General features: G+C 31.5%; 3 protein-coding genes across 3 annotated transcripts; 1 reads left to right on the forward strand and 2 right to left on the reverse strand.

Annotated features, from left to right (window-relative positions):
* Window positions 1–1,866: 1,866 nt before the first annotated feature.
* Window positions 1,867–3,912, reverse strand: LOC7490769 (uncharacterized). Its single transcript, XM_024599298.2, has 2 exons — window positions 3,043–3,912; window positions 1,867–2,547 (listed from the first exon to the last, which is right to left on the reverse strand). Exons 1-2 carry the CDS (start codon window positions 3,623–3,625, stop codon window positions 1,907–1,909), a joined length of 1,224 nt encoding a protein of 407 aa, XP_024455066.1. The 5' UTR covers window positions 3,626–3,912; the 3' UTR covers window positions 1,867–1,906.
* Window positions 3,913–13,784: 9,872 nt separating this feature from the next.
* On the reverse strand, window positions 13,785–15,123 carry LOC18097445 (protein HEAT-STRESS-ASSOCIATED 32). Its single transcript, XM_024598572.2, has 2 exons — window positions 14,843–15,123; window positions 13,785–14,127 (listed from the first exon to the last, which is right to left on the reverse strand). The coding sequence occupies exons 1-2, from the start codon at window positions 14,975–14,977 to the stop codon at window positions 13,870–13,872; spliced, it is 393 nt and encodes a 130-aa protein (XP_024454340.2). The 5' UTR covers window positions 14,978–15,123; the 3' UTR covers window positions 13,785–13,869.
* Window positions 15,124–17,566: 2,443 nt separating this feature from the next.
* Window positions 17,567–18,509, forward strand: LOC7490771 (protein DESIGUAL 2). Its single transcript, XM_002304945.4, has 3 exons — window positions 17,567–17,757; window positions 17,836–18,041; window positions 18,122–18,509. The coding sequence occupies exons 1-3, from the start codon at window positions 17,659–17,661 to the stop codon at window positions 18,336–18,338; spliced, it is 522 nt and encodes a 173-aa protein (XP_002304981.3). The 5' UTR covers window positions 17,567–17,658; the 3' UTR covers window positions 18,339–18,509.
* The last annotated feature ends 68 nt before the right edge of the window (window positions 18,510–18,577 follow it).

The raw sequence follows: 18,577 nt of genomic DNA on the forward strand, positions 1-18,577 counted from the left end.
AAAAATGAAAGAAATTTTTTTTTTGCTTGGAATTATATTTTTTTAGTGTTTTTAAATTGTTTTGATATGCTGATATTAAAAATAATTTTTAAAAAATAAAAAAATATTATTTCATGTAATTTCAAGTAAAAATACTTTAAAAATTAATGTGGCATGAAATTTGATGACTGGGACGAAATATTAACAAAACACTAAAATAATACGGCTAAATCACTACAACCGTACTCATAGAAAATTATTTATTAGAATAGTTTTTGTGTTTTTTCTTTTGCTATTTTAACGTTTGTTTTTTCAAGTCCACCCTCAAAAACCTAATGTTTTTTTTGAAAAAAAAGATTTTATCTTTTAATATTATATTTTTTTTGTGAATTATGATTTATGATTTTTTTTGTTGGGCTATATATTAATCTTATGGATTTTTTTTTTAATTTCAATATTAAATATTAGATCTGTTGGAAATGAAACTTCATAATTTTTTTAATTTATTTTCTATGAATTTATTTTGATTTCATAATTTAAATCGCTAGTTTAACAGGTTAACCCGAATTGATTCATGAATTTAAAAGACTATGAGTTTTTTCCTAATTTATTTTAATTTTAATTTTATAATTGTTTTTATTAAAAACAAACAAATTACTAATGATTAGAGTTTTTTTTTTTTAAAAAAAAAATACCATACCCAGAACACACGACTGTGATCTAGTTCCTTGGATTGAATGCGGTAGTGTTAAATTGTAATAAGAAGGCATAATTTTGGATATGCTTGTGAGTAGATTGTTTTTAAAAATATTTTTTATTAAAAATATATTAAAATAATACTTTTTATTATTTAAAATTTATTTTTTATATTAGAATTTAAAAAAACTAAAATTTTAATTTAAAATAAAAAAATTTAATTTTCAATGCAAGTCTTAGTGCCTGTTTGAGAATGTCATGCAAACCGTGTTTTCAAAATATTAATTTTTTTTTTTATGATTTTAATTGTTTTAATGTGTTGATATCAAAAATAATTTTTAAAAAATAAAAAAAATATTATTTTAATATATTTCTAAATAAAAAACACTTTAATCCGTAATCCTTCCAAATAAACTCTTACTCGGCTTGTACAGTCAGCCAGTGTCCATGTGTGAGCAATGCAGAAAAAACTCAAATTAATTGACTTTTGGAAGTGAGCAACCTGTGCAGTGAGAGGATAGGGGACCATGCAGTGTTTAATGCACACTGAACCTCCACCAGGAGTGTCAACAGCCTCCAGATAAGCTGATCGGTGGTTACCAGAAAATAAAAATCATGGAAGAAGGGACAAAATCTGCATCTCATTGGGTCATTTTTGTATATAAAAAATCTGAATTCCTAATCCATCCTAGGGTTTTTAACTATTTTTCTCCTCCTTTATAGCAACGAGGACTCCATGCGGAGCTGCGTCCTATTAAGTACCAATTAACCCATGCCCTCAAGATTTTTAAGACGATGGAAAGAATTGAAAAGGCCGAGACATGGGACAGATGAAGCATTATTCAATAACATAGAATGTATGTGCGCTCATGTGTGCTGGTCTTGACGTGCATTTAAAATAATCCATTATTTCATGGCACATTCAAGTTGAACTGGTCAACAAACGTTGTGAGCATATGAATGTTTTTGTTTGTTGTTTTTTATTTGAAAATATATTAAAATAATATATTTTTAATTTTTAAAATTTATTTTTCACATATCAAAATAAAAAAAAAAAACTGTAAATATTCGATTTAATAATTTTTCAAGTTAAATATATTTTTAAAATGCATCAGAACACAGTGACAAATGAAAAAAAAAAACTGTAACTTAAAATTGTATTTCAAAGTGGGGAGAAAAGAATCAAGAAAATGAAAGCAAAGAAGAATTTGCATAACTTGTATTTGATCTCTTAACATTCATGATTACAAGTTACCACAAAGCAAGGAAGGAGAGCTTTGGGATTTAGCAGATACAGTTCCTCAAGTAGATGTGAATTTTGACCAGCTTTCCCAGCAAGTGAATCAAAGCCTGATTGACCTGCAATTTCTTGAACATTTTCCAAAGGCCTATGAACCCTACCAGCAATAACTCTACATAGTAACAAAGCCTTTCTTACATCTTGGTTATCTTGACTTACTTCTACAGATTCCAAGGCTCTTCCACTTGTGGAAGTAGTAAAAATTCCGACCCCAATGCCATTGACATCTTTGTCAGTGAACCCATGTCTCAAAATCTGGCATACACCGCATTTCTCCATTCTACAAAGGCTAGAGGAGCCATTCAGACCAAGAGAACAAGCAACAGTTGTGCCATGGAACCTCAAAAGCTCATTGCCGTCGGCGAGACAACGCGAATGTTTCGTAGGCAGTTTGCTAGCTTTGATTTTCACCATTTCTCTATGTTCTTCAAATTGAACAAGGGTCATTTGCATGTTGTGGACCTTCAAAACCCTCTCTATAGTAACACAGTTGTTCTCAGATTGTAACCACCTTGTTCTGCAGATTAATTCTACTATCCTCCTAGATGAGTTCCCTTCCACAAGTTCAGTAACTGCAGAAGGATAATGACAAGTGGATTCTATTGGCCAATTGAACTAAAAAAATTAAATAGAAAGGACTGCTTGCTTATAAAAAATTGAAACAGTACTGTCAAAGTATAGTTATAATCAGCAATAAGTTGATAGAAAAGACAACACAACTGCAGCAATCATAACAATGGCAGTGACATTTCAGAAAACTGAAATCTATAAGACAAACTGACAATAATGTTCAAGATTTTGACTTAAAAGGTCTCTAAAGTAGACCTGTTGTCATAATAACTCTAGATTATTTCTCTTGATTTTCATCATAAGAAGATGGATTTGTGCAGAAGAAAACACAAATGCAGGCACCCAAATTTTCTGAAAACCAGCGTATTAAGATGAACCTTCAAACATGTTGATTTGAATGACTTTCTAGAGAGATAAGATTGTTGTTAAAAAAAAGCAGGAAAAACTTGATTATACACAGATTAAGAGACAGAAGTTGTTGGATTGAGGCCTCTTACCAGCATGGTTTGAAAGATGATGTGCCTCAAAAGCATCCAACTCCTTAAATTTTGCATGACATTTCTTGCAAACTAAAGATGGAGAACCATAAGAATCTGCATCATGAGAGCTTTTAGGCTTGGAAGATACACCGTTCCCATTACAATATATAGGAGAATCACCATGTTTCTTCCTTGAATAGCTACATGACCTTCTGGGGGACACAATGTCATGTCCTCTAGGACGAGGTGTCCGTAGCTTAAGGATATCCTCAAAGGACGAATCACCCTTGTCACAACCTCTGCCACCCGTAATCTTTAGTTCACATTTAGTGTCACAAAGGACTACTTCATGTGCTATGGAGTTGAGAAAATCAGTGCTTTCTAGAGATCTTGGGCTGCTAGTTAGTGGCTTCTCTGTATACCTCGTGCTCCCATGAATGATCTCTCGTAGATTTGACAAGGATCTTGAACATCCAGACTTGATTGAGTTTCTTGTCTGAATGTTGCTCAGATCGCTCTTGGCCCTTGGATCATGCACGTCTGATGGCTTTAGTTCGCACTTCAATGATTTCTTCACAGAGAACCAAAATTTGGAAGGCATCCCTTCTGTTTCTCCTCTTTTTAATCTTTATTTAGACTTCAAACTCCAAACACTTCTGACGAACTCCATGAGAAAGCGATTTCTGTAACGTTTGAATTGCGAAAGAAAGATGGACTGTCAAGGAAAGCCGGTTCTTACAATGTTGTTTCTCTTTAGTGGACTCCTCGCCATTACTACTAGCTAGTTTCCTTTCTAGGACCAACCACCAGCCACAAAGACAATGACAAGTTAAGAAAGTGCCGGTGTAAATTTTGAGGATCCATATGACAACAAATAATGAGAGGTAACGTTTGGTGTAACAATATCCATCTGAAATATTGATCCAATAAAAAAATTTAAGATGATAGTAAATAAAAACTCAAAGATCATTGATTAGTAACTCATTATTAAAAAACATTTATATTGTCTCCTCGTTTTTTTTTTTTTTTTGTCTCCACTCTCTCTTTCACTCAACAGTCAACAAAACACCCCGTGCAACCTCTTTTTTATTGATTTTTTTCTTGTTTTCATTTATATGGATGATATTTTTCTCCTCTTTTTTTTTTTCATTTATCAGGGCTGATATTTTATTTGTAAATATGATTCTTTCTCTAAAGAGTTCTATGTTTCCAGATATGAAAGATTATGACCTTTGAATAAGAATTTTAAAATTATATCTTATTATTTGAAAAGGATTGATATCTATTAATATTGATGAAAGACTAAAATGTAACATCCCAACATCTGAATATGAATTTTCTTTATAATAAATCCAAAAACAACTTTTTTTTTTTTCAGTTTGAAACAAAATTAAACCAATTTTATTTATTCAATCTAAATAGTCGACCAGTTCATATAGATCTTCCTAAAACTTCAACTGGTCAATAAAATGATCGACCAATTCTATTGATCTAATTAGACAAAAGTAAATTTTACTGTTCATTCTATCTAAAAGGTATATCGATTTGTTTGGCAAACTGAACACTAAGTGACATTCATAATTTCCATTATGATTTTATACTGATAATTTCATCTAACGGTTAAAACATTCTCCCTTTCTCTAAAATATTTATTTATTTACTTTATATTTTTATTTTTTGTAGTTAATTCCTTCGTAAAAACAATTTATTAACTATAAACTAAAAGAGGAGGGGTCTTAATGTACCCCTCCTCACAAAGCACTATTCATTAGAATAGTGCTTTGCTTTGCTTTTTTTTTTTCAATTGATTTGCTGTTTTTTTTTTGTTTTATTAATTAATATTTTATTAATTTTATTTTTTAATATTAGATTTTTTCTATTTAGTTATCACACTTTCATGACATGGATCACAGATTTGACGGGTTAACCCAGTTGACTTAGATTTCCTTTCAATTTCATCATTTAATATTGATTTGATTGAGAATCAAATTTCATGATTTGTTTTGTTTACTTTTCATTAGATTATCTTGGTCTTACGACACAAAAATAATGCTTAACGGATTAACCTAAGTTAATTCGAGTTGTTTTTTGTGTCTTTTATTTAATTGATTTTTTTAAATTGTATCATTCAATATTGGATCGGTTGAGAATTAAGCTTCATAATCTATTTTGATTTGCTTTTTATGAGAATATCTTTACTTGAGTTGTTTTTTGTGTTTTTTATTTAATTGATTTTTTTAAAATTGTATCATTCAACATTGGATCGGTTGAGAATTGAGTTTCATAATCTATTTTGATTTGCTTTTTATGAGAATATATTTGTCTTAAGATCAAGGTTACGGGTTTTGACATTTTAACCATGATTAAATCAAGTTGTTTTTTTTTATTTTCTTTCTAAGAGGTTATATTGGTCACATTGTCTATGTCACGAGTCATTCAAGATTGGACTTGCTTTTAATTGGGTTGTCTCTATCTTATAATCTAGGTCGCGAGTTAACCTAAATGATTCATTTTTTTATCTTCTTTTTAACTGACTTTTCCCCCCAATTTCATAAATTAATATTGTGTTTAATTAGGAATAATGCTTAACGGTTAACTCGGGTTAAATTTTTAATTAAGATTTTTATAAATTTCATCGTTCAACATTAGGTCCGACATGAACGATTGAGAATCAAGCTTTATAATTTGTTTTGACTTTCTCTATATAGGGTTATCTCAGTCTCAATACCAAAGTCACGGATTTGACAGGTTAAATCAGGTTATTAGTTTTTATTTTTTCTTTAAGATTATCTCAGTTTAATGACTCGAGTCATAGGTTTGGTGGATTGACTCAAATTGTTTTTTATGTTCTTTTTTTAATTGAATTTTTTTAATCTCTTCCTTTAATATATATATATATATATATATATATATATATATATATATATATATATTAGTGAAAAATATTAAGATAGTAATTTATTTTGTATCATTTTGATATTATTAATAAAATTATGGTCTTTTTTTTAAAAAAATTCTTATATATTATTTCACTTATACTCCAATCGTATCATTATTATTGGTGTTTTCGCAACAAAAAAATTAAATAAGAACAAAAATATTTTTAAAAATCAATTGTCAAATTATTAAGCATTTTTGGATTGCAAATTTAAAAGACACAAAGGGACACAGTACTAGAAAATTTAATATTTGTAAAAAAAAATGATTTTAAAATAGTTAAATAAAATGGATAATTAAAAACGCAAAACGACTGGTAAAAATGGATGGAGGGAGTATTAAGATAACCTTTAAATTAATTGCGATTATTAGATTGCGTGTAACATTATTAGATTAGATTCATTAGAATCAATCAAATCTCTAATCAATCTCCACTCTTTTCAACTTAACTTATTTTAATCATTAAGATTTAAAAACGTTACATATAAATTATAACTCGATTCAAACAAAAAAACAAGGCTAATAAAGGAAAATAAGAAATTGATGTCATATTAATTGATTTATTCATTATTTACAAATTAGAAACTATATAATAGTAAAACAATTATCAATTATGTGTTTAAAGTAATCATTATTTCCTAGACATATATATTTGAGCTGGTGGAGTACATTCTTATTAATTATTGCACTCTATTATTTTCTTTCTATTTTCTTATTATTTAGTTTTTACACATCAAAATTAAATTGAGAGAAGGAAAAGGGGCGTATTTGGAATGGTTCCATCAAGCTCAGGGGGTTTTGTATTTAGTATTAATATGCTGATGATTAAAAGTTTTTATAATAATATTATTTATTTCTTTATGAATAATTATATATTAATTGTGCTAGTATGCAAAGAATTTAAAATAGTTTGTACAGACCTCGGGGCAATAGGCCCCCTCCTCTTCTCATATCCGCCTCTGGTCAGATTTAACAAGGGACCTCTGAGGACAGGAAAGTTTGCAATCCATATTATAAAAGTGAAAACATAGAAGCATTTATACTGTCTTCATACTTCTTCTGGCTTCAGTTTCAGTACACACTCAGCATTTCTAATATGAACATCATCACATCCCTAAGTTGGAATTATCTATCTCACATTTCTAAAATGAACATCAAAATACTTGGAGTAATTTTCTGTCAATTTTACTTTACAGTGGGGATACGGAATCTTTGGGAGGCCAACTTTTCTTGGCATTTAATCAACTTATAATTTGTTTAAGCGTATTTAGTGATTTCTAAGTAAACTTCCGAATCAAGACCACACAGAAAAAGCAAAGCTTCCATATTCATTTTCCTGTAGTCAACTCTCACACAAAATTTCTCTATAAAACCCCATCAATGAGGTCTTCATCTAACCAACCTTGTTTCACATTACTAGCCATGAAGTTGCTAAAACTCTTCTTTGCTCTATCTGCAACCATAGCTACTGTTGCAGCTCTGCAGTCAGATCATTACAACGAAAACTCAAACACGCAAAGACAACTCTCATTGTCTGAAATTCAAGAAGCTGTAACTTCTTTACGAGGGGTTGGCCGCGTTCTTGCCCAGCAGAACCTGATAGCCAATTCGACATGCAATAAATTGCCTCGCATTTGTCGACTGAAGAGAAGTCCAGGGCCAGATTGCTGCAATAAGAAATGCGTTGACGTTAAGACAGATCGCTTCAACTGTGGAATGTGTGGCTACAAGTGCAAGTACACTGAAACATGCTGCAAAGGAAAGTGTGTGAACCCATCATTTGATAAAAGACATTGTGGTGGATGCAATAAGAAGTGCAAGAAAGGGGAATTTTGTGTTTATGGGATGTGTAGCTATGCATGAATGCGTCACAAACTGTGTAATTCTCTGATATAGAGTATATTTCCTTTCATGTTTCTGCAAGACCGAGTCTCTTTCTCTAAGGAACACCATGGTTCTGTTGGCTTAATGTATATTTCACACCATCAAATTGTGGGAGTGCTTGTGATTTTACTAATCGAAGTGTAAATATGGAGAATTGCCAAAAGCATAACCTTGAAAATCTCATACTTGGGATCAAACAATGTGAATATTGCCAGCATGCATATATGTCTCGTTATTTGTATTTAATTGCTTTAATTATTTACTTAACAAATGATATTCTTAACATTAATTTGTGGGAACTCCTGCTGTTTTGGACAAAACGAAATTTGTATTCAAAATCAATTACTTTTTGCAGAAAATGTATGAAATGACGGTTGTTCAACACTAAAAATGTATACCTAGTCAACTCTCACATGTTTTTGTTGCCTTTCTAAAGCGACTGTGGGCTAACGTGATTGAAACTCTATTTTTAAAATATTTAAAAAATAATTTTTTTTATTGTTTTAATGTACTATATCAAAAATAATATTTTAAAAATAAAAAAAATATTATTTTAATTTATTTTTAAACAAAAATTATTTTAAAAAACAATATTACTCTCAAAGAATCCATGATCTACTTTCACTGTAATTTAAATTAAACTTTGATCTTCCCACTTTGTTCCAACATTTATGGGTGAAATTGTCAACCTAATTAAAAATAAATAATAGAAAATTGATACTCAATGAATAACAAATTAAATTTGCATTTCCTGAGCCTGATCAATGGTTTCGCATGTCAGGTATTTGTTTAGACTCTTGGTAATTTTTGTTTTTTTTTTTAAACTGAATATTTTTCCAACTTCGTAATTTATTTTAGTTTACTTTCTATGAGTTATTCTAATCTTATAACCTGGGTCATGGATTTGACAAATTATCTCGAGTTGATTTTAATTATTTTTTTCTAATCTTTTTTTTTCTAATTTCTTTATCAATTTCATCTTTCAATATTGAGTTTATTGAGATTAGGTTTCATAATTTATTTTGATTTGTTTTAGATGAGGTTATTATGGTTTCATAACCCAAGTCGTGGATTTAGAAAGTTGACCCGGGTTGATCCAATACATTGTTATCTCAATGTTTAAAAAAAATGGATATCGACTTGAATTTTTTTTAGTCAACTATATTTTTACCGATCGTTCAAGTTATTTTGGATCTGTCGAGTTGACTGTGTCATGTTGAGAGAAATCTTATATAATTTAAATTTTTCTTCATGAGAAATATTTGCTAAGTGTGGGTGTTTCTTTTTACATTAAAAGAAATTAATGAAGAATAAAATAAAATAAGGATATTGCATATTGCATCATACCTTATACTCGTTTTTTAATGGTAAAAGATGTTTTTGAATTAATTTATGCATCTAGTAAGATTAAGTTTTATATATGAATGATCTTAAAGTATATCTTTTATATTGGTTTGATATATTTTAAAAACAAATCTTCTAATTTAAAAAAAAAATTACATTCTTAACTATAAAATCAACTCCACACTTGAGTGTAGTCAGGACCTTGTTGTTCAATAAAAAGGTATTATATTCAAACCCAAAACTATGGATGCAATATAGTAATATACCATCTAGATACAGAATGCTTGAAATAGTACTAAAAATGCTTGGAAGAACTTGCTGTCAATTTTACTTTACAATAATGGGGGTACAGAATCAATAGGAGGCCAACTTTTCTTCACATTTAATCAACTTATTTCTTTAAAGTTTCAAGGTATTTAGTGATTTCTAAGTAATCTCCTGGATCAAAGATCACACAGAAAAAGTTGGCTGCAAATTCATTTTCCTATAGGCAGCTTTCACACACAAATTTATCCATAAGGCCCCATCAGTAAGATTTTCTTCCACCAACCTGGCTTCATTTTAGTGGCCATGAAGTTGCTAAAACTCTTCTTTGCTCTATCTGCAACCATAGCTACTGTTGCAGCTCTGCATTCAGATCATTACAGCGAAAACTCAAACATGCAAAGACAACTCTCACTGTGTGAAATTCAAGAAGCTGTAACTTCTTTACGAGGGGTTGGCCGCGTTCTTGCCCAGCAGAACACGATAGCCAATTCGACATGCAATAAATTGCCTCGCATTTGTCGACTGAAGAGAATTCCAGGGCCAGATTGCTGCAATGAGAAATGTGTTGACGTTAATACGTATCGCTTCAACTGTGGAATGTGAGGTACAAGTGCAAGTACACTGAATCATGCTGCAAAGGAAAGTGTGTGAACACATGATCATTTGATAAAATTAAGACATTGTGGTGGATGCAATAAGAAGTGCAAGAAAGGGAAATTTTGTGTTTATGGGATGTGTAGCTATGCATGATTGCTTCACAAACTGTATCATTTTCAGTTTAATTTGATGAATAACCATTGTAATCCACATGCACAAACGAGTGTGACTGGACTATTAAGCTTCCGACTGGCAAGGATATAGGTAAATGTTGTTGCCATACTGAGCTGAGCGTAATAGGTGGCTCGACATCTGCAACTCCTTGAGTTTGCAGGTTTTACACATTCCAACAAAGTTCTTTGTGGCCATAACAAGATTCAAGGTTTGCTTTCACTCAGTGTGGAGTGTCCAGAGGTCGTAGACTTCAGCGTGTGCCAATAAAAAATGGTTGAGGTCTAGTCCATGTTAATTCCTTGATGCCTCCATATATAATTCCTGTTCTTGGAATCTATGTGCATTTTACTTCGTTCCATCATTTATGAATCTATTTTTGGTCAAATTAAATTAAGGAAAAAGAGATGGGATACTTAATGTGTAGTTAAAGGTGCATTTCCTGAGACCTGATTCAATGGTTTAGCATGCCAGGTACTTGCTTAAACTCTAGGTGAAGGCCATAAGGAAGATATTATACTGAGGTCAAACTAGGTGGTGCTTAGGGAAGCTACACAGCAACAACAACAAGAACTTGCTTCATGATGCAAATTAGTATATCGGAGGAGGAGTATTTACTGCCTATAGCTACAGAAGTCAGGCTTCATTTCTTTCAGCCACGGCCTCACGGGTTATTGGCAGTTAGTGAAGGAGAGATTGGCGTGGAGTAAAAGATAAAATAATGCTTTAGAATATTGCATTAGACCTTTACTATATTGATATGCTCACACACCGGAAGGTCTCCTTTGTAACACGTGTGTGTGTGTGTATCACAAGCTTGAAGAGTGTCATAACAGCTTACAAGGAATACGCTATACTAGCTATTTTATCTGTATTTTACTGCGGTTTAATTTTTTTTTTTTAAATTATATATATATAAATTTTTTGATGTGTTTTTGTATATAAAAAAATTTCAAGAGAAATTTAAAAAATTTATGCATGCATCTAATTAAATAAATTAAGAACTATTTATGCGACAAAAAACATTATAGCACGGGGTTCTTACCCAACCAAAATTAATTAATCAAACTCGTGATCAAGGTTAAGGAATCAATTGGGTTCAATAATTTTTTATAATTTTTTTTATCTAAAATAAACACCTATAAAATTAAAAACCAATTAAATATCAAGGTGATTGAAAAAAAATCAAATTGAAACAAATTATGTCGTCAAATTAATAATTAACTAAATATTAAATAATGAAATTAAAAAAATAAGAAAGAATTTTTTTTTAAATCCAATTGTAATGGATAAAAAAAAAGGGCTCTATAGCCCGAGCAAGTGGACCTGAAACAATCCATGTGCTTGGGTTTTATTTTTTTCTATTTTTCTTAAGGGGTGGACGATAAGTCGCCCGCCACTTAATTCTTTAAAAAAACAAAATATTAGGTGATACGTCGTCTATTCTACCCAAATTTCAGTAACCTCCATTTAACAAAAAAATCAAGCAAGTCTATTTCAGACAAAGGAAAACTCACTTTCAACCATATTTTGATCTTAAAAAACTAAAAAAACAAACATCCCAAACACCTTGAAAAATATATTTATAGCCTCATCGAAAATCAAAATTCTTTTTGGATTCATATCTACTATTTCAGTAAGTTTAAGGAAAAAAAGCACCTTGAATAAACTCTTCCCGTAAAAAAAATCATTGACACCGAAATCACCAGTTTCCGTGGCCTGAATTGAATCCAATCGAAATTTTCTTTTTCTATCACTGAAATCCAACCACTTTCTCTCTCATTTCTCAAATTAGGACCAGAATAAAAAAAATTAAAATTAAATTTGAATTTCATTTAGGGACTGACAATTTATAATTTAAAAAATTAAACGACCAAAATATATGCTTAGCCCCAAATTTAGAAAAACCCTTTCATGTAAGTTTAAGGGAAATAAACACCTTGAATAAACTCTTCCCATAAAAAAAAGAATTTATTAATACTAAAATCACGCATTTTCGTGGCCTGAATCAAATCCAACCAAAACTTTCTCTTTCTATCACTAAAATCCAACCACTTTTTCTCTGATTTCTAAAACTAGGACTAGAATAAAAAAAAATTAAAATTAAATTTGAATTTCATAAATTGTTAGTGACTGATAATTTATAATTTAAAAAATTAGAGGATCAAAATATATGCTTACCCCTAAATTTAGAAAAACCAGTCTTTTTTTGCCACATTTTTTAGTGTAATCCCCTATCTATGAATCTTGTCTTTCCTTAATCAATGTGCTTTAATTGACAATCAATTTAGCCTATAAGGATGTGATGGGAAAAAAAGAAGAAGAAAAGGGACTAAAAAGGGGAATAGTATTTTCCCCACGTCTTTTACTGTATTTCTTAATTCTTAATAATTAATTAATAATGTTTACAAAGCAACAGTTCAGAAGTGAAAGTATGCGGAGCCAAGGGCAGAGAAGTATAACTTCTACCCATGCCGTGTCCTCGGAGGCACTCTAGACCAATTACTTGAGAACGATCCACAAGGAGGTTCACCTGAGAAAGAAAGCATGCCCTTAGCAACAGCGAGTTCAATAAACACTGGATTTCACCATATGGTTAAGAAGGAGAGACAGTGGAATATACCTTTGGACCATATCTTTTGATAAACCACTCTGCAGTTTTAGCATTTGATGCTTCAAACATGGTCTTTTCGAGACCTAGTCGTCCGGCGACCGTTGCAATTACATCTTGCAGTTGTCATCTGCATCAATCATTATAATCTGCCCCAGCTTCTAAGCACCTCTGGGCCATTCTGATCAGGAGATTAGCATCTTCAACCATTTCTGCGCAACAAAGATATACCTTGTAAGTTCAGATGCAATTGTCCTGAAGAATTTACATTTCTGTTATAGGCAAATTCATTAATCTCTGGCTCAAGCATCCTTAAAAGACCGCATGTGTCTCTGAATTCAGGTGCTTCATCATCTTCTTGTCACCTGAACCCCAATCTACTAGGGGATACACTAGTCTTTTATCCATAATTGTTTGAACATGTGTGTTTTGATGAATGAACATTAACTAAATATTCTCGTCCATTTTCTCCCAAATTAGCATAATTTCTTTCCACCATCTAGATCTCTCAGATGCTAGTTGTAGGGTTTCCACATGCATAGTGTTCCATACTTCTTTATATCTGAATGAAGCCAATTTATGAAAGAAAGATTGATATCAAAACTGTCAATGGTATGCAACTGCAGAACATGTGAACATGTGCATGCGCGTAGCTGTAATTGCTTATAAATTAAGCTTAGAGCATTGACTGATTGGAGTATCTCATCAGAATCAATAATCCGATTTCAGTCAACAGTTTAACCTATGCTATGATACCGACAACCTTAATATGATCATTAGCAACAATAATCATTCAGTTGACATCAAATGCTTGTCATGTTCTATCAAAAGCATCCTGCATTACATTTCCAATTAGTCGGAGGGAAAGATTCCAAAAATATATCTTAGACATTTTTATATTCATGGATCGATTATCCATTTGAGCTTTATCTAATCATAGTTCAGCCTCTATGTCCTGTGAATGTGATTAGCAACGTATGACTTAGAGTTAAGGATACACCATATTCCTGAGTTCATCAATCATCATGCTAGATTCATATCTCTCCATTTTCAAGCAATATGTAACCATAGCAAACAAACACCAAGACAGGTGCTGCTTCCTTACCAGTGCTTCGAGGTGCTGAGGGATCTTTACGAAGCAAATGCTCAGCCCAATCACCAGTACTAACATACACATCATGCTTGTGAGCCATGTCAATCACTTCTTTAATAGAAGACTTTGGCATTAAACTATGAGAACCACCGGAGAATTTCAGTCCATCAACAAACTGCCCCATTGTCTCGAAAAGATCCTGCCAAGCATTATACGAGTATGCACAAGCACAAGTAAGAAGCAAATAAATACTCAAATTCAATCAATCTGCATTAAGCTTCTTTGATATTACACCACAATTCCACAAATTTACTTGAAGACTCCTTAACGTTCTAAATCGAATAGCCCATTTTCCACAACGTTACCTATAATTATCCGAAATAATAAATAAATAAATCACAGAACATTCTATGAAAACGCCATTGTAGAAACAATCTTTAGATCAAATTATAACAAAAGGCTCAAAACTCGTATTAAGTTCTTAACTTGCAAAATTTCTCTGTACATTTCCCACTTTTGAAGTTACTAGCTAGACTTGGTAATTTCAACCTATTAATTTCTCTATACATGTCCCACTTGGTAACTTTACTTGGGTCATTCAAGAAACACTTCAAATAATTATCGTCTATCTCCTTAAACTTAACACGCCCCCCACCCCACTGTGAAGAAAGAAAGAAAAACCGAGAGAGCGCGGCATCATCTAAGCATTAATTTACCAAAAACACAGCATTGTATTAAACTACATCAAATACATGGTGATTCCTAGCAAAACACACACACAGCTAGAATTTTATTCCTCTAAAGTTGGTCAATAATTAGTTAGTCCACTAAATGGCAAGATGGGCATCCACCAAAATCAACAAAGAAACCATGTTTGTAAGTTAAAGGAGAGAAAACATGTTCTTTATACATACTTGAAGCATGTTCTGGCTCAATAGAGTGTATTGAGGCCCTCTCATCTCTGTAACTCCAAATCTACGAGGCTTCTCTGGTCGATCTCCATCTTCCTCGAAGCTTTTCCATCGGTAATATACTGAGGATGATGACATCTTTTCCTTTCCTTTCCTTTATCTTGATTGTTAATATGCCAAGGAAAGCGTGTTTGCTTTCTTACAATGATTTTGATTTTCGGATACAGGATAGTGATGATGATTCTCATTGGAGAAATGTCCAACTTCTTCTAGAGAATTTGTCCAACAATATTTTGCTCTACAGAGACTGAAGTCTTGACAAGTGTAGCTTCTGATGTTACTGCAATCCATGTCTTGACCAGTGTAGCTTCTTCTAAAGTTGACTGGATTTTGATTTTTGTTTTCCTCCATGAGAGGTGAAAACATAGATACCATATACTCACCCGGGATTTCGTCTGGTTAAAAACAGTTGGTTGGGTTAATTTGTGAGTTATATATCAATTCAGTATATTTTAAAATAATATTTTTTTTTATTTTTTAAATGAAATAATTTTAAATAAAAAAGTAAAAAAAAAAAAAAACAATAGTCCTACAAGATAAAAATTAAAAAAAAATAATGAAGCTGGCTTGACGAGTTCTCATTAGTTTTGCAAGGGTTTGGAGTTCTTTTTATCATTTAAATTTTATTGAATTAAAACAAACAAGGTTGGGAAATTACCAAATCAACTTGTCAAACAAATTTAAATTTGATAACTATAGTTATAAAAAAAAATAAAAGACATTATATTGTATATATTTTGTTTAATGAATTAAGACTCGAGTTTTAATATCAATATTTTTTTTCATTATAATTACATAGAGAGAGGTCTTTTTATGTAATTTAAAATATATTAAATCTTTCATTGGATCAAAATAAGAACGATAACTTCTTAAATAATTGCACTACGCTACGAGTTAGATAAAAAAAATTGAAAGTAATAAAAAATATCTAAGTCATAAAAAATTATTTAGTATTGTTATTAAACTTCTCTTAATGGGTCAATCTTAAAACATCTCAACTTGACTTCTTATATAGCACTAATTTAAAATTAAATCGTAAAAGAGTTGTTTTAATGTGACCCGATCAACTTGACAAATTCAAATGCAATATAGATGACCAATAAAAAGGATGGTTTGGCTTTGGAAAAAACTCAAGATATCATATTTTATTTAATATTGAGACGATGACATATTAGATCAAAATCAAAGCCGATCTACTTTTTCCACGGTGTTTAAAGAGAAAATTTACACCCATTGAAATCCTCTCAAAAAAAGCAACTCATTAACACAAATATCCTCTTTTCTAGTGTTCATATTGTGACAAACTAACAACTGCATTGTTTTTCAATGAGTTTTTCTCACTTTTGTAATATTCAGAACTAAAAAATAAATAAAATAAACTTTTAAATCAAGATAAAAAAATATCGTTAATGTGCTTCTTTAGGAGTGTGGTTGTGATTGCTTTCAAAGTGTTTTTTGTGTCAAAATGCATCAAAATAATTTTTTTTCATTTTTAAAAAAATTATTTTTGAGATCAGCGCATCAAAACGATGCAAAACATACAAAAAAAATAATTTTTTTGAAAATACAGGTATAACCACATTTCGAAACGCTCTCTAGTATCCTGTTTGGCTTCTTCCAACTATGTTTCTACCAATGAGGTTGCTTGTAATTCCTTGTCTAAGGAAAACTAAAAGAAAAAATAGTTTTCTTTTGCATCAAGGGCGTTAAGACCATGAGGAAAAAGCCCAAATAGCAATCGGTTGGCTAGTTGAGGGAAAGGCTATTAAAAAAAAAATGAGTAAATTTCATTTTTACTCCAATAGATTCATCAACTTTCCTCCTTCACCCATAAAGTTTAATATTTTTCAATGTTACCACTATGGTCCTATAAATCTATAGCTACACCCTGATCTTTTGATTAGCTATTATTAAAGCTCACCATTTTTCATTTATCCTCGAAATAGGTGATATTGTTTCAAAAAGATACTTCAAAATAAAAAATAAAAAATATCGAAAGGTGGGTTAATCATTTTAATTTAATTATCAAGGATGAAATTGAAACTATTCATAATTGTGCAATTAACATTAATAGATTCTAAATTATAAGAGTAAAAAAGTCGAAATAAACCAATCTAAATTACAAAAATATAGTTGGCCCAAAAAAAAGTTGACCTTGTAAATAATAGGATACAATACTCTTGGTGTACATACCAAATTTTCCACGTTCTTGTAGGCTATCAAATCCCACATGAATGAGGGGCTTTTTACCTTTGGTTAGATAAGTATTTATAGCATTGTATGAGTTAAGATTTAGGAATGTGCCGATGTAATTAAGGGAATAATTTCAATTTTGAGGTAGGATCTCTGCTTGGGTGTTCATGAACGTCAATGTTACAACCTTGCTGGTGATACCTCAAACCAGTGATATAAGACTCGGCTGGCCTGGCCAGCAAATTCGATGACCCATTGATCTCGAGCTTAATCGATCCTTATTCTTTAAATTTTCCTTGTCTCCCATGAAAGGAATCAGAATTTAGAAAAGAAGCACCAAAAGAAAGAAGAAAAATGTCAAGACAAAAAAAGGTATTGACTCGTAATTCACAGCTAATCTAATATCATTTCCTTTATTGATGATCTCAACTTTATTCTTATTCTGTCTTTCGTGAAGCTTGCTTAAAAAGAAAGACAAATTCCCTATAAAGATTTCCCTAGCCTACCTTCTCCTTGTTCACAGCCTTCTATAGAACTGTTACCTCTGGTCAATTTGGAAAAGAAAAATGGCTAAAAATCATGGTATTTTGGTTTGTCTCCTAATCATAGCACTGGATGTTGTTGCTGGCATACTTGGGATTGAAGCTGATATGGCTCAAAACAAGGTAAACCAGTTATGAATTGAATGTCTTCAGCTTTTGGTTGCAGATCATTTCATTTGGATCTTGATTTGTTGATGGCAGGTGAAGCATTTAAAGATGTGGGTTTTTGAGTGTAGAGACCCGAGCTATCAAGCTTTCAAGCTAGGTTTGGCTGCAATATTATTTCTTCCCCTTGCTCATATCATTGCTAACTTGCTTGGTGGATGCACTTGCATGTGGTCCAAGGAAGATTTCGGAAAGGCATCCGCTACTAGGAAGCTAGCTGTAGCTTCTCTTTTCTTCTCATGGTATTTACTATCAAAACAACACTGCAAACAAAAACTTGATTCAATCTGACATGCATATACTGCTGTTTTGGGCAAATCAGGATCATACTGGCCATTGGGTTCACAATGCTGGTCATAGGGACAATGGCAAACTCAAAATCAAGAAAATCATGTGGATTATCGTATCATCACATTCTCTCCATCGGAGGCATCCTGTGTTTCATTCATGGAATCTTCGCAGTAGCCTATTATGTATCTGCCACTGCTTCAGCCAGAGACCATTCTCGGCATCGAACCCCTGCTACTTCTCAAGCGTAGTCTTTTTTTCCAATTTCCTTTCATTTCAATTGATCCCATCATACTCTAATCCTCCCCATTAGGCATACAATCATCATCCAAGTTATCATGTAAAGGTTTTAAGCTCTTGCTTAATTAGCTACCACTTGATCAACTCCCTTCAATGCTAATGTGTATTCTCATTACTACTTACTGAATATCTCTTGCCATCAATCATATAGTACCCAACAATGAAGTGATCAAGGAATTTCTCAACACAT

This window comes from Populus trichocarpa, chromosome 4 (assembly GCF_000002775.5).
Source record: "Populus trichocarpa isolate Nisqually-1 chromosome 4, P.trichocarpa_v4.1, whole genome shotgun sequence".
Classification (NCBI taxonomy): domain Eukaryota; kingdom Viridiplantae; phylum Streptophyta; class Magnoliopsida; order Malpighiales; family Salicaceae; genus Populus; species Populus trichocarpa.

Excerpts from the sequence above, each read along its gene's own strand:
- LOC7490769 (XM_024599298.2), bottom strand. The coding sequence starts at position 3,625 with ATGCCTTCCAAATTTTGGTTCTCTGTGAAGAAATCATTGAAGTGCGAA. Across the intron at positions 2,548-3,042 it reads TCATCTTTCAAACCATGCTG|TTACTGAACTTGTGGAAGGG; the intron begins GTAAGAGGCCTC and ends ATCCTTCTGCAG.
- LOC18097445 (XM_024598572.2), bottom strand. The coding sequence starts at position 14,977 with ATGTCATCATCCTCAGTATATTACCGATGGAAAAGCTTCGAGGAAGAT. Across the intron at positions 14,128-14,842 it reads TGAGCCAGAACATGCTTCAA|GATCTTTTCGAGACAATGGG; the intron begins GTATGTATAAAG and ends AATGCTTGGCAG.
- LOC7490771 (XM_002304945.4), top strand. The coding sequence starts at position 17,659 with ATGGCTAAAAATCATGGTATTTTGGTTTGTCTCCTAATCATAGCACTG. Across the intron at positions 17,758-17,835 it reads CTGATATGGCTCAAAACAAG|GTGAAGCATTTAAAGATGTG; the intron begins GTAAACCAGTTA and ends TGTTGATGGCAG. Across the intron at positions 18,042-18,121 it reads GCTTCTCTTTTCTTCTCATG|GATCATACTGGCCATTGGGT; the intron begins GTATTTACTATC and ends TGGGCAAATCAG.